Source organism: Artemia franciscana, chromosome 6, assembly GCF_032884065.1.
Source record: "Artemia franciscana chromosome 6, ASM3288406v1, whole genome shotgun sequence".
Classification (NCBI taxonomy): Eukaryota; Metazoa; Arthropoda; class Branchiopoda; order Anostraca; family Artemiidae; genus Artemia; species Artemia franciscana.
The window spans coordinates 38,097,614-38,112,911 of NC_088868.1; the positions used below are offsets into that span (position 1 = coordinate 38,097,614).

The window sequence follows — 15,298 nt, forward strand, 5'->3', positions numbered from 1 at the left end:
CTAATTAAAAGAAACTTGATAAATTATTGTTCAGAATAATGTACTTAACCATTTACAAAAATAATAAAAAACAAATTTTTTAAGCAAAAAAAAATACATTCTTAAATCACGGTCAATCCAGTCAGAGGAATAAAACTGCTGCTTGTCTTACCACATAAGGCTCTAAGAGTTTTGACCAATGATTTGTCACTGAGGCAGACAAGATAATGTCATATTTAATTACAATTTCACTATTTTTATACTTTCTTAAATTTTATAAAAAATTATTCTTGTTTTTTTTCCAATTTGTCATCTCTAAGTTCTCAAAATTTTATTGGAAAAGAAATTGTAGTTATAAAAATAAAACAATGATTTTCTTTTGAATTTTTGTTACTATAACTACCAGATCTAAATTATATTTGAGGCATTTAGAGGACCGTTATTTTTTGTAATGTTTTTGATTCGACCAATATTCTAGAGGCTTATTAATTGATTTTGGAGTAAGTTTATGCTTGTGGGTTCGAGATGAGGAAATTGATATGGCAATCCAGATACAGAAACGACTGTATTTTTCTATACTTACTTTTTTCAAAATATTTGTCCTTTTTGTAGTAATGATTAGCGTTGTGTTGCATCAATGTAATGTTTTTTGTAAATCAAAATCTTTTAAGAATTCACTATTTTTTGCAGAGACCTTGGAACTACTCAAATGGCAGGGTGAAAAAACGTAAGACTGCTCCCCATGTAAGCTCTGATCCATTTGCTGCAGGACACAGTAGTAAAAATATTTCATCCTTATCAACTCAGAAAGAATTCCAGATACAAAATCAAAGTTTAGATTTCAGACACGATGTCAAACAAATTTCCGATAAAAACAAAGAGTTATTTGAGGTTTTATCGCCAAAGTACCGAGATTCTGAAGATAATAGACTGAAAAAAGTGATAAAAACAATTGAACAAGGGGCAGACATCAATGCAAAAAGTGCAATTAATAGTGACAACAAAAATAGTCCGTTGCATATAGCTACTTTAAACGGCTATAAAAGCGTTGTTGAGTATCTTCTAGGTTATCCTGACCTACGAACTGACATCAAAAACGACAAAGGTGAAACTGCAATTGATCTTTTAGAAAAAAAATTGAAAAACAAAAGATTGTGTAACAGGAATATTTATGAAGACATTAAAAAGAAACTAAAAGATCGTAGTGATTTTGCACAAAAAACTGCTCAAACTATAAGAGGTGAAATGGCAGACAAATATGAAGATATGGTATTCTGCATGGTAGAAAGAGCAGGACGTACAAAGTTTCGGAAAAGTGAATTTAGAATTGGTAGAGAAATTAAAACAAGGGATACAAACAATCAAAAATTTGATGACGTAGTTTTTAGCTATAAGGAAAATGACCAGAGATATATTATTCCAATTCAGGTTAAACACAAAGGAGGAACGAAAAATATTAATAATTTTGATTTAATTGACCCTAAGGGTGAGTTTAGTTTACAAAAATACTTCTTTTCTTACCTCGACCTTAAACAGGATATTAGAATATTTACCGACGAAAAGAGTAGCCTCAGACAAAGCCTAAGGCCTCAGACGAAGAGAAGGAAAAGGGATAATGAAGATGCTAATAAGAAAAAATATTTCGAAGGAACTGAGGTACAATATATAGTCTTGTTTACTAGTGCTAATTTCGACAATGAACAGTTAGAAAAAGCAAACTTCACATTCAAAAACGAAACACCTTTGGGTATTTTAGATATTTTTGACTTGTCGTCAGAAGGACCTAAAAAAAATAACAGTAAAAACTATAAACAGCTAGATGTGATAAGTGATGAATTAAAAACGAGGCTATTGCAAACGATTTTGGAGTTTGAAAGTCAAAATAATGATCAACATCGTTTAACAAAGCTAGAACAAGAAGAGGAAATGAAAAACTTTTTAAATCGGTTAGTTTTTGTAATTAATCAACCTAAAGCAGATTTATTAGAGTTGGAGCTTAGTCGTCGAATTCAGCAAGAAATATTTAAAGGTACTCCTTTTAACAAAATACTTGGTAATTCATTTAAACAATATCGACAAAATCTAGAAAAAGGCCTACTTAAAAAAGGGGGTCGTCCTTCTGGATGGATTGATGGGGAAAAAGCCATAAGTTACTTCAAAGAATTGGAATACAATATTCAAACGTCCGTAACAGTAGCTAGCATGACTATAATGTATAATAAACAAACTCTTTCGTATGGTTCATTTGAAAGCTCAAATATAATAACTGGACTAGATCAATTTCTAGATGATGATAATGGACATGTATTGTTTCTTCAAACTTCAGAACCCCTATTCAGCAGTATAAAGCTTTTGCAGTACCTTCAAACCAGAAACGACTATAGTTTAGAGAAAGGTAATAGAATTTCCGTAGCCCTTGAAGAAGTTTTACGAAGTGAGCAGTATAAAGAGGCTTTAGTAAACGCATTCAAGGGCTCAGCCACCAACTTATTGACCATAGAATGTGATGATAAGGCTTATAGTCAAGAAGGTCTATTTAGTTTATATGATTCATTATTATCCAGCATAACCCAATTAGGTTCTAAGAAAAAGATCATTTTAGTTAATCAGAAAGAAAAAACTAATGTTTTAGCTGACATTTTTCAATGTAACAATGCGCTAAATAATTATGAAGTAGATGATGAAATTAATCTGCATGATTTTAAACCATGTGCAGAGCCTTTGGAGAAAAAGCTAATACTTCTCCAAGGCAAAGTAGAAAGAAAAAGTTTAGATCAATTTATACATCCATTTCCTCGAGACATTATAGATATACATACATTTGCTAATCTTGTTCGAGGTAAAGATATAAATGTAGGTTCTCAACTAAAAGATTTAGGTGAAACTAAAGATTATTATATAGATCGTAAATTCCATCAAGTAGAAATAAATGCAGAAATTGAAAATGACACATCAATTCAGGATAAGCTAGTTTATACAAAGGAAAGTTTTGATCTGTTTTGTGAAACAAAACCTAATGCTAACATCCATTGGCTAAAAAGTAAGCCTGGAAAATTAATTTGGCAAAAATCACAAGGCTCTGTGTCTCTATTACGTAAATATGTCAAGTCTGGCGGAAGTTTTATTGATCACTATTCAGAGTCAGAATTTTTAGATCACATTAAAGAAAATAAAGTAATAATCATTTCTGATACAGCAGGGATGGGGAAGACGACAGTTCTGACTAGCCTATCAGAGAAAATAAAAGATAAATATCCCAGTAAATGGATGATAAGAATTGATTTAATCAAGCATTCTGATCAGTTGAATATACTAAATAACCAGGTTAATAGTAGTCAGTTTAATGGGGATCAAGCAATAGATTTTTTGCTCAACAGACTATTAAAGCTTGATGATGGTCTAGAGAAGAAATTATTAGAAAATAATCTTCGTTTTGGCTCTGTTGATGGAGTGCAGGTAGTAATCCTAATTGACGGTTTCGATGAAATTGCCCCAGACTATAAAGATATAGTAATTAATTTGCTTGCTGAGTTAAAAAACACTAAGCTGGAAAGATTGCTGGTAACTACTAGGCCAAATATGAAAACGGATTTAGAAAGTGCGTTTGGTGTTCTCGCCTATGATCTAAAGCCATTTTCTGGGGATTCAGATCAATTAGATTTTTTAGTTAAATTTTGGAAACAAAAACTCAAGCAAGAAAAAGTTTCTCAGGTTGATAATCAACATCTTGATATTTATGGACATGAGTTAATTACAAAATTTTCAGCATCAACTAGCAGCAAAGAAACAGAATTTACCTCCATTCCGTTGCACGCTTGGATGGTAGCAAACGTTTTTTATGAGAATAAAGAGAGAAATCAAACTAAACAATGGCAAGGATGTAAAGAATTTTTAAATGCTACTAACATTCTGAATAAAAAACCAGCCCTACCAAGTCAACTTAACATTGTAGATTTATATGAACACTTCGTAGAAACGATATTCTACGACATACACTTCGAAAAGAAACAAGAAATAGATTTCACAAAACCAGGGAATAAAAGACTACTTGAACAAGAGTACCAAAAGTTTAAAAAACAAAAACAAGAACTAGCACTATACACATTATTGAATAACGAAGATTTTAAAAAAGTGTCTTCTACAAATCAAAAGGAGATTAATGGTTGGATCAAAGATATTAGAAGTGGAGGTGAAAACCAAGGTATTATCGATCAAATTATAAGTGACAAACCTCATTTTACCCATGCTACTTTTGTTGAATATTTTGCCTCTTTTGCTTTCGCTGAAAAGATGGTCGATGATATTAGTGGGATCGTGGAAATCATTAACAAAATATTACCTCATACATCTCGTATTTTTATTAACAGCATAATTAAGCAAATAGAAATTACAAAAAGAAGAGAAATTCTTGCTTTGCTGAATGGAAAACCACTAATAAATTTTGCTACTCAAGATGGTTTTTTAAACGTTGTTGAAGCTTTATTAACTTCAAGCCGTGGTGAGTGGCCGCAGCCTGACAAGGAAGGGAAAACACCTTTACATTATGCTGTTCAATATAATCAAAGCAATATTGTGGGGTATTTATTAACCTATCATAATGACATTTTAGAAGAGCATATTCTAGAGCATGGAACCTTCAAAAAAGAGGAATATAAATCGTCAAAATTAGTTCATTTTGTAAATAAAAAGGATATTCATGGTAAAACTGCTCTCTATTATGCTATCGAAAACAATGGACTAGAAATTGCTTGTGATTTATTACTAAAAGGTGCGGATAGTACCAACTTCAACGTAAAACCATTAGTGTCATATGTTATTGAACAAGTTCGTGGAGCCTATGCTGCCCAGGATCACAAGCTAAGATCGATAGAAGAAAAACTATTATTACAAGATCCAAGTCCAGCCTCTGAACTAAATTTAAATTATGAACTACCAAGGCTACTTTCTTATTTTTTTTGGAATGCGCGGCTTGAAGTGATTAAAGCTATCCTAAATACCATAGAGGATCCAAAGAAAAAAAAATATCTGCTTAATAAAGCGGATAACGGACATACACCCTTAGATCGTGTGAACCTAAATGGAGAACTAAGCGATGATGATAGACTGAAGATTACAAAATATTTAGTAGATAACGGAGCTATAAAGACCAATTTTTTTGTTGGCGTTGTGAAAAAAACAGCATGCCATTACACAAAAATTCTAGCAGCTGCTGCAAGAGATGGTCATATAAAAACTTTTCAACATTTTGAAAGTGAAGACAAAGATAATCTTAACAACCATTTATATATGGCATGTCATTTCAATAATTTTAATATCATACAGTATCTATATGATAGCTATACAGAGACTACTGCATTACATGAAGATGGCAATACTGCATTACATTCTGCTATTGATTCTGGAGCTAGCCTAAAAATTATTAAGTATTTAATTGGCAGAGGAGAAAATGTTAATGCTAGAAATAAGTGGGATCAATCACCTTTATTCATGGCGATATTCAAAAAACGTAGATTGAATATAATAAAATATTTGATTAGCCATGGAGCTGATGTTAATATGGAAAGTAATTCAGGTAAGACGCCTCTATTTTATGCTTTGTTGACTATAAATGATGAAATTGAACATTCAAGGGATATTATAACACGTCAAGTAGAAGATACTATAAAATACATGATAGTACATTGCAATGCAAATATTCCTAAATCATTCAGGAATCAAGCTCAATTCTTGAAAAATCCCGATGGATTTAATTTAAATATTTATTTAGAAAGGTCACCTCGTTTAGATTTCAAGGATACAGATTGGAGGAAATTTGTTATACGTAAGGGTGGAGATGTCAATCTTACAGATAGAAATGGAAAAACACCTTTACATTGGGCTGCCGAGTTACAACAAATCGAAATTGTAGAGCTCCTGTTGCAACATGGTGCTATGTATAATGTAATTGACTTCAGAGGAAGTTCACCGCTTGATCTCTTAACATCAAGACATCCAGATTCATTGAATGAAAAAGGAAAGAAAATTGATTGGTTACTGAATACATTAGACCAACTGTTTAATAGTAAAATTTCAACTAATCGGTTATTATTATGTTCTGAAGAGTTGGAAATGAGAGACTTTGGCCCATACACAAAAGGCTATCCAGTAGATAATCCAATAATGTTTATGCTTAATGCGCAAGATATTCAAAAGAATTCATTGGTACACTTAGCTACTAATAGGAATGATAAACAAGCTTTGACACTTTTACTAAAAGCTAACCATGATTACTTGACAGAAAAGCGATTTAATCGTTTTTTTAAAGACTACCAGCCCAAATTCATAACTGCAGCTAATAATGAAGGTAATATGCCGATACATATTGCAGCCAGAGAAGGTAATACTGACATTGTTCACTTACTTTTAGAAAATGGAGCTATTTTTAATGCTAAGAACGAAGAAGGTTATACTCCCAAGGAACTTTCAAATGATCATATTGTGGACCAACTATTAAAATCAGTTAACATGTTTTTGAATATCAACGATGGAAAAAGTAAGCAAATAATGCAAGAATATATAAATAAACAGGGGGCATCGGTATACGTTAATGCTAGAGATAGAAATCATAAAACAGCTTTACATCACGCCGTTGCATCTAGTAGGATTGATATTATAAAGCTTCTCTTACAGAATAATGCAGATCCGAATGCTTTAGATGCTAATCATTATACGCCACTCCATTTTGCTGTTGAAAACAACAATATGGAAGCGGTTGAGCTTTTATTGAAACACGGTGCATATTTCAATATTAAAAGCAAACAAGGAAAGTCACCGTTTGAAGTTATTGAGAACAAAACATTTGATTCTGTTAGCAATTCATGTTCAAATTTACTAGGCTCAATCAACGAATTATTTATTGGTATAGAGAGTGACGATCCTGAAAGTACTATCAATCATTTCAAGATCAGATGTCTACAACAAACTTATAGAATCAACATCGAAACTATTATTAATGTACGGGATGATCTTGGAAACACGCTTCTGCATTATTCAGCTGATTATGCTTACAGGGATATCGTCAAACTTTTGTTACAACACGGTGCTATCTTTAATAGAAAGAACAAATTTGAATATCCACCAATTAATTTTGCTTCTCGAGATATTTATGACTTACTCAATTCGATTAACGAAATATTTGACCATACTAATTGTATGTATTCAACACAAGTTGATATGAAAATAATAAGGAATGTCCGCAATGATGAAGGTATGATAATACTGCATGCAGCTGTTAAGGAGGGAAATCTTAATGCTATGATAGCATTGTTAAAGGCTGGTGCAAGCATTGATGCTGAAGATATTCATGATAATAGACCTCTTGATTATGCCCAACAAGGACACATAAAAAATATCTTAGAAGCTAGTAGAGACTTGTTGCGAGAGGTGCGGAGTAATAATGTGAATAACGTGGAAAAACTGATTGCGAGGGAAGCTGTGGTTAGTTCTTCAGCTTTACTTCTAGCGGTTAAACATGGCTACTGTGAAATTGTTAAGAGCATGTTAAAAAGTTTCATAGTTAATGTAGAGCTAGAATATATTCTAAAATCCATGGATGAGGATGGAAACTCTGGTTTGCATCTAGCCCTAGGGCATGGACATTATGAAATTGCTAAAATATTACTAGCTTATGCTAAAAATATCAACGATAATGGTACAACACTTAAGCAGCTTATCGAAACTGCTAACCATGCAAATAAGAAACCATTTGACTTATCAACAGATAAAAACAAATCAAAAGAAGTTACTGAAGCAATGTTTAATTAAGTTTAGCAATTAACGAGTGTTATTACTTTACTTTAAACTAGTCTCAATAATTAATTCAAGAATTGAGCGGCGTAAAATCAACAGAAACATAAAGAAAATAATAATATGAACAAAAATTGTAGAAATGCCTAATAAAATGTAATATTCCTGCTATAAATATATTAAGATTTATTGCTAACAGTCTGAGTAATATTTTGCTTATTAAACGGAAAAATGGATTTTTTGTAAATCTATTTGTTTTCACTAAAACGCACATAATATTTTGGTTTTTACACGATATAAAGAGTGTTAGTTAGTGTTAGGAGTTTTGGTCATACTCATATATATATATTCTATAATATACATATATATAGTTATGTTTAGAGTTAGAATTTATGATGTTGTTAGTCTTACTTTTGTTACTTTCGCTTCTACTTTTGCTATTGCTTCTACTAATATTACTATAATAATACTGTATGTACTACTAACTACTGCAAATTCTACGACCACGAGAAATTGTGATTGTGACTCCTTATAACCGTTACTGAAGCCAATTGTGAATGTGACAGCAAATATTTATGAATATGAAGAGATTCAACTGTGACAACTTAAAAACTAAAACCTTTTCTGACAGCGACAACTTACGACAGCAACTTCTCCTTGCTTTGAGCACTTACACCTGTGAGTACTTTTGACCATGACAGCAAGTTTTTTTTAATACCACTGCTTGCTGATGTGGGATTAGTACATGGAACTACGACTGCTTTTGGCTGCGAAAACTAACACCTCTGAGTTCTTACGACTGCGATAAATGAAAACTCCAACTTTTTGAGACTGCCTACTCTTGCGAGAGTGACACCATGTTACTGTGACTGTGTTTGCTTAAGACTACTATTAGTTTCAATTTGATTGCAACTGCTTTCGATAGGAACTATTGGAGGCTTTAACAATTTTGGATTAGAGCTACTTGTGACGGCACCTATAAGTACCAGCAACTGCACTCCGGTGTGACTGCAGAGATGGCTTTTTGAGACTGTGGCTTCTCAAGACTTACATTTGCCCTAATTCTATTTGCTGTAATTTCTGTTCATTTTAAGCTTAACTTGGTTATCAATTTCGCTTAATATTAACTACTATAACTAGATAAGCCTAATTTGATAAGCTTAACTATTCTAACGTAACTTATCGTATCATTAGTGTATCTTGTAACTTAACTTCAAGCATAACTTGATAAGCTTAATTTAACTATTGCAAGCTTAACTTACAACAGCAACTAATTGTGACTGAACCTACGTAAGACAGCAAATAATTTAGACCATGAATGCCACTTTTTTTAACAGCACTGATTTTGACTGTGACTCTGACTACCGGGGCCTAAGAGTGCTTGTGACTGCGACAACTTGCACTTGTGCATCCTTACGACTGCAATAGCTTGAAACTTCGACTTTTTGAAATTGCAAATCGTTGCAGGATTGATTCCTTGTAACTGTAACTATTTTTGGAGTGTGCCTGCTATTAGTTTCAGATTTGACTGCAACAACATACGACAGAAATAAGTGGAGACTTCAACAGCTTGCATATACAATTTCTTATGACTGTAGCAGCACGTGCCAGGAAATTTAGGTAGGTGCTTCTGTATCAATTTCATTATATGAGATAATGAATTTAAAAAACCACACTTACTTAAGTACTAACTCAGTTTGCGATTATCTCTGTTCATATTAAGTTAAATTGATTAATTATTTAATCTCTGTTAGTTTTCGGTTTTCCTTATTCAATTTTAGTGATCTACACTAATTTTCTGCTTAAATGTACTATTTGACTTTATTTCTGCTCGTCTTAAATTTAGAATAGCTCTTAAGCTCCGATGAGTAACTTATTTTATGGAAAAGTTTTTTCTATGACCTTAGTTTAGCTCGTTATTGACTGGTACAATTTTTATATATTGTTAAAGAATTAGTTATAAGCAAGTTTTTGTAATTCTATCAAGAATCTTTGGCTTGATACTTAAATTTTAGCGAAAACCAGGAAAATTTTTTAAAATAATTTTATCAGTGTAGGATCAGTATTGTGTGATTGCTTTATGACTATGTCTTCTAAGGCTTTTGTTTATTGAATTTATATGTTATTGTATTTATACAAGTTTAATTTATGTAGCAAATATTGTGCTTAATATCTAGTGGAATGAAACTATACATAAGAATTTAATATTCGACTATTATTCACTTATTATTTATCATTCAAATATTGAGAAATTTTATTCAGACAAAGAGATTGAAAATGTCTTTCAACTTTAGACTTGTATAGGGTATATTGATATCTGAGAACAATCATCCTACAAACCTAAGGGTGGACATATACGAATATACCATGCCCATCAAGAACCCAAGAATATTACAGTTTAATTTCGTTTTGTAATCCAGAGATATCGTTATTTATATTTTTCGGGTGATAAGAGGAGTTTATGTCAATATTTTTATTTCTTTGTTGAAGAATTTCGCTGTCTATATCGTGGATACTTTGTTTTAGGATTGTGATAAGGGTATTTTTTTTATGACGTCTTATTGGCTGTGTCTTGAAAATATATCTTATTTACAAGAGTTTGGATGTATTGGTACTTTAGATATTTTTCTGATGAAAGGATTTAAATTGTCTGTAAACTTTTGACTTTGATAGGATCAAATCAATTTTGACCACCATAGTTTTACGATTTGAAGTATAAACACAAAAAATCAACCATTCCCCTCAACATGATTTTTAATATGCAATTTAACTTCTAGTAATTCTGTGATACAAGAGAATAACTTTGTGTGAAGTTATAACCTTGAATAGCATTGAAAACAATTCACATTGTAAGAATTGAATAGCTAACAATGGGAAGACAATAACAGAAACAATCAAAAATAAATGTATTAAAATAACAGGAAAGATAGGTTTTAAACTAATAAATCCTATTCAAAAAAGGGTCAATGTAAACCTAGATAACTTCGAAGACCACACTGCCTATCCATGATGAAAGTATAACAGTTCAAAATAGGAATGTAACCTTTTAATCAACAGTGAACATATATAAAAATGTTTTAACTGGATATTTCCAACACATATACAGTGTTCATCATCAGCATTATAATTATCAGCATTAATCAAACAGTTCGTGGTAGCGAACTGTAGTAAGGAGCGACCCGGCTCAATAGTAACCGAAACTCTAAAAATGGAATTTTGATACGAATAGCTACATCAAAAGAATTGCATTTTAATGCTGATTTTAAATATATAAGTTTCATCAACCTTAGTCTTGCCCATGAAAAGTTACGACCCTGAGAAAATTTGCCTCGTTTTAGAAAATAGGGGGAAACACCTCCTAAAAATCATACAATCTTAACGAAAATCACACCATCAGATTCAGCGTATCAAAGAACCTTATTGTAGAATTTTCAAGCTCCTATCTACAAAAATGTGGAATTTTGTATTTTTGATAGAACCGACATGAAATCTTCAGGTTTGGAATTTTGCTTTAAGGACGATGAAATAGATTTATGATATTGTAGTAATCTCATTTTTAAATTCTGGTTAGTATGTCCCACATAAGAGCTTCCACAAGCACTTCACCACTAATTATGTCCAAACTTCTTAATATCTTTCTTTCAAGAAGAATGTCTGCGGCTTTTACATCAATGCTCGTATATATTGACACTATGTCGAAACTTGAGATTATAGAATTTGAAGAAATTTTCACTTCTTTTAGTTTTTTTTTACAAGTTTTGACGAATTTTCAATGTAATCCTACAGTTAAAAGCCTTTCAAAGTTTGCTTTAAAACCAAAAATCCCTAACAATTCTATTAAAGACATAAAGATTCCTAATAATTTAAGAAGGAGTGAATCTATTATTATTATTACAAAAGCAGACAAGGGTAACACTTTAGTGGTAATTAAATAAAAAAAAAAATAAGCTTTCTAAACTGAAAGTAAGAAGCGACATTGAAACTTAAAACAAACAGAAATTACTTCGTATATGAAAGGGGCTGCTTCCTCATCAACGCCCCGCTCTTTACGTTAAAGTTTGACTCTTTCTCTCAACTCTTCTTTTTAAAACAGTAAAAAACTTTAGCGTAAAGAGTGGGGCGTAGATGAGGAAGCAGCCCCTTTCATATACGAAGTAATATCTGTTTGTTTTAAGTTTTAAGGTCGTTTTTACGTTAAAGGGGGTCGGGGGAGGGGGTTACGTTGGAGGATCTTTCCATGGAGGAATTTATCATGAGGGAAGAAAATTTCCATGAAGGGGCTGAAGGATTTCCTAGCATTATTTTCAGGTGGAAGTAAGGAGCACCATTAGAACCTAAAACGAACAGAAATTATTACGTATATAAGGGACTTTGTCTCCTCCACAATACCTTACTCTTTACGCTAAAGTATTTTTTAGCAATTTCAAACTATTTGTTCTATGGCTTTTGTGCTTCAGGGGTCAATCTTAAGGAATTGGGACCACATTGAAGCTTTGGTGTAAAGAGCGAGGTATTAACGGGGGGGGGGAGAACCCCCTCATACACGTAATAAAAATATACAAATGTAGAATTTCGTTACGTAAGTTAATTTGTAAGTTACATACATTTATTACTAATGAAAACGTTCGTAAAAAAATTCTAGTTGCCTTTTTAATTTACCAAAAATAGGAGTGCAACTAGGTCTTCTCCCCCACTCCTTTTTTTATCAAAATCGTCCGATCAAAACTATGAGAAAGCCATTTAGCCAAAAAAAATAATATGTATATTTCATTTTAATTATTCATGTGAGGTGAACCAAAATTAAAACATGCATTAATTAAAAAACCTTCAGAAATTAAATAAAAAACAAGTTTTTTAACTGCAAGTAAGGAACGACATTGAAACTTAAAACGAACAGATATTATTCCGTATATGAAAGGGTCGTCCCCTCTTCTATGCCTCGCTCTTTACGCTAAAGTATTTTATTGTTTTAAAAAGTAGAGTTGTGAGAAAGAGTCAAACTTTAGCGTAAAGAGCGATGTGTTGAAGAGGGGACGACCCCTTTCATACACGGAATAATTTCTGTTCGTCTTAAGTTTTAATGTCGCTCCTTACTTGCAGTTAAAAAACTTGTTTTTTTTATTTAATATTTTCAAAGACAACTACATCTTCTTTGAGTTTAACATACACTCAAAAATAAAAGCAAATTAATTATTTGTTCCCGAGGAAATAGCTTCTACCAGGAGTCTTCAGCAAAATACACTACTGCCAATATTAGTTTTTGAACTTTAAATTCCTCAACCAGGCACAGCGTTGTACCTATAGTAGAATCTAAGTGAATATAAAATCCCTGTGATGTGTGAAGCTTGTAAAATACATGTATTTCGATAAAAAAAAAAAACACAAACCATGAAACTATATATATCTGTGTTAAACTCCAATTAACATCTAAGCCAAAATTTTTTTTAACGGTCCAATTTCCCTGAAATACCATGTTGGGTTAGAAAGTAAACTGCTTTATTAGTCTCTGGAAACCTTTATAACGACACAGGCTTCAAAATTGGTACGGATACAATTATAAAACAATCCAATATAAAAAAAAGAATTATGTAAACATATGTGTCAATATTAGCTTACTTGAGAACTTTTTGCGTTTTACTGAGAAGGTGAATATATAGCAGGCAAAATTTTCTGAACTACGAATTTATTTTAATCGTGGAATAAATCTTTCGAGAATAATTTTATGTTCAAATCAACCAAAAAAAAAAAAAATAAAATTTCATATCTATTTTTCAAGGTTTTATCTTGAAAAACTCCATTAGCTTCCGGGGTGCTCACTTACAGTAGGGACAATTGTAAATATTGGTATTTGTGGTTTTTAGTTATTGGTTTGGAATTTTATTTGATTTTAAGTAAATTTAGTTTTTATCTTTGTTATATTTATTTTCAATGCATCACTTTAGCTCATCTTACTGACTAAATATTGAACTATCCCAAATGGGATGAGTTAGTATAGAAGCTATGCAATATCAAACAGTTCGTGGTAACGAACTGTAGTAAGGAGCGTCCTGGCTCAATAGTAAACGAAACTCTAAAAAACGTGTTCTTGATGCTAATATATAGATCAAAAGAATAAGATTTTTAACCTGATTTAAAAAATATAAGTTTCATCAAATTTAATATTAACTATCAAAATTTCCGAGCCTGTGAAAAGTTGCCTCATTTTGGAAAATAGGGCAAAAACTACCCCTAAATTCATAGAATCTTAACAAGAATCACACCATCGGATTCAGCAAATCAGAGAATCCTAATGTAGGAGTTTCAAGTTCCTTTTATAATTTTTAAAAAAAAATTAAAAAAAAAATTATAATTTTTTCCAGAAGACCCATCACTCGTGCGTGTTTGTTTATTTTTATCTTTTTCGCAGGGGTGATCGTATCGACCCAGTGGTCCTAGAAGGCCACTAAAGGGTTCTTTCCAACGGAAGTTAAAATTTCTTGTGCCCTTTTTAAGTGACCAAAAATCGGATGGCAGCTAGTCCCACGCTCATTTTTTTCCCACAGTTAACGAGTCAAAATTTTGAGATAGCAATTTTGTTCAACATAGCCAAAAAACCTAATAAATATGTCTTTGCGGACGACTTACTCCCTCACAGTTTCCGATGGAGGGGCTGCAAGTTACAAACTTTGACCAGAGTTTACTTATAGTAATGTTTATTGGGAAATGTACGGACATTTTCAGTTTTTTTTGTTTTCTGGGGGAGGAGAGGGGTTGAGGGGAGGAAGTTACGTGGAAGGATCTTTTCATGGAGAAGTTTGTCATAGAGAAAGAGAATTTCCGTGAAGGGGGCGCAGGATTTTCTAGCATAATTCAAAAACAAAACAATAAAAAAAAAAGATGAAAAAGTTTTTTCAACTAAAAGTAAGGACCAGCATTAAAACTTAAAACGAACAGAAGTTATTATGCATATGAGATATTCATCTCCCCCTAAATATCTCACTCTTTACGCTTAAGTATTTTTAGTAATTTTACCTATTTATTCTATTGCCTTTGTGATTCAGGGGCCATTCTTAAGGAATTTGGACAAAATTGAAGCGTTAGTATAAAGAGCGAGGTATTAACAAGAGGGCAAACCCTCTCATATACGTAATAAAAATATAGGAATATAGAAATTCATTAATTAGGTTAATTCGTAACTTAAGTATACTTTTTTCTAAGAAAAATATCTGTAATAAATTAAAAGTTCTAGTGGCCTTTTTAAGTAGCTAAAGACTGGAAGGCAACTAGGTCTCCTCCCCCAACCCTTTTTTCTGAAAGTCCTCCGATCAAAACTAAAAGAAAGCCATTGAGCCAAAAAAAAAAATCTGAAAATTTCGTTTTAATAATTCATTTGTGGAGAGCCAAAATCAAAACATGCATCAATTCAAAAATGTTCAGAAATTAAATGAAAAAAAAGTTTTTTTTTAACTGAAAGTAAGGAGCGACATTAAAACTTAAAATGAACAAAAATTACTCCGTATATGAAAGGGGCTGTTCCTTCCTCAAGGGCCAGCTC

At 32.0% G+C, this 15,298-nt stretch overlaps 1 protein-coding gene across 2 annotated transcripts in view; it reads left to right on the plus strand.

The window, feature by feature from the left end:
* Positions 1-15,298, plus strand: part of LOC136028393 (uncharacterized) — an 88,094-nt gene that overhangs the window by 29,420 nt on the left and 43,376 nt on the right. For both annotated transcript variants that reach the window (XM_065706207.1, XM_065706206.1), the window contains exon 3: positions 670-7,041. In XM_065706207.1, the coding sequence (XP_065562279.1) occupies positions 670-7,041 (6,372 nt within the window). The remainder of the gene's footprint in view (positions 1-669; positions 7,042-15,298) is intronic.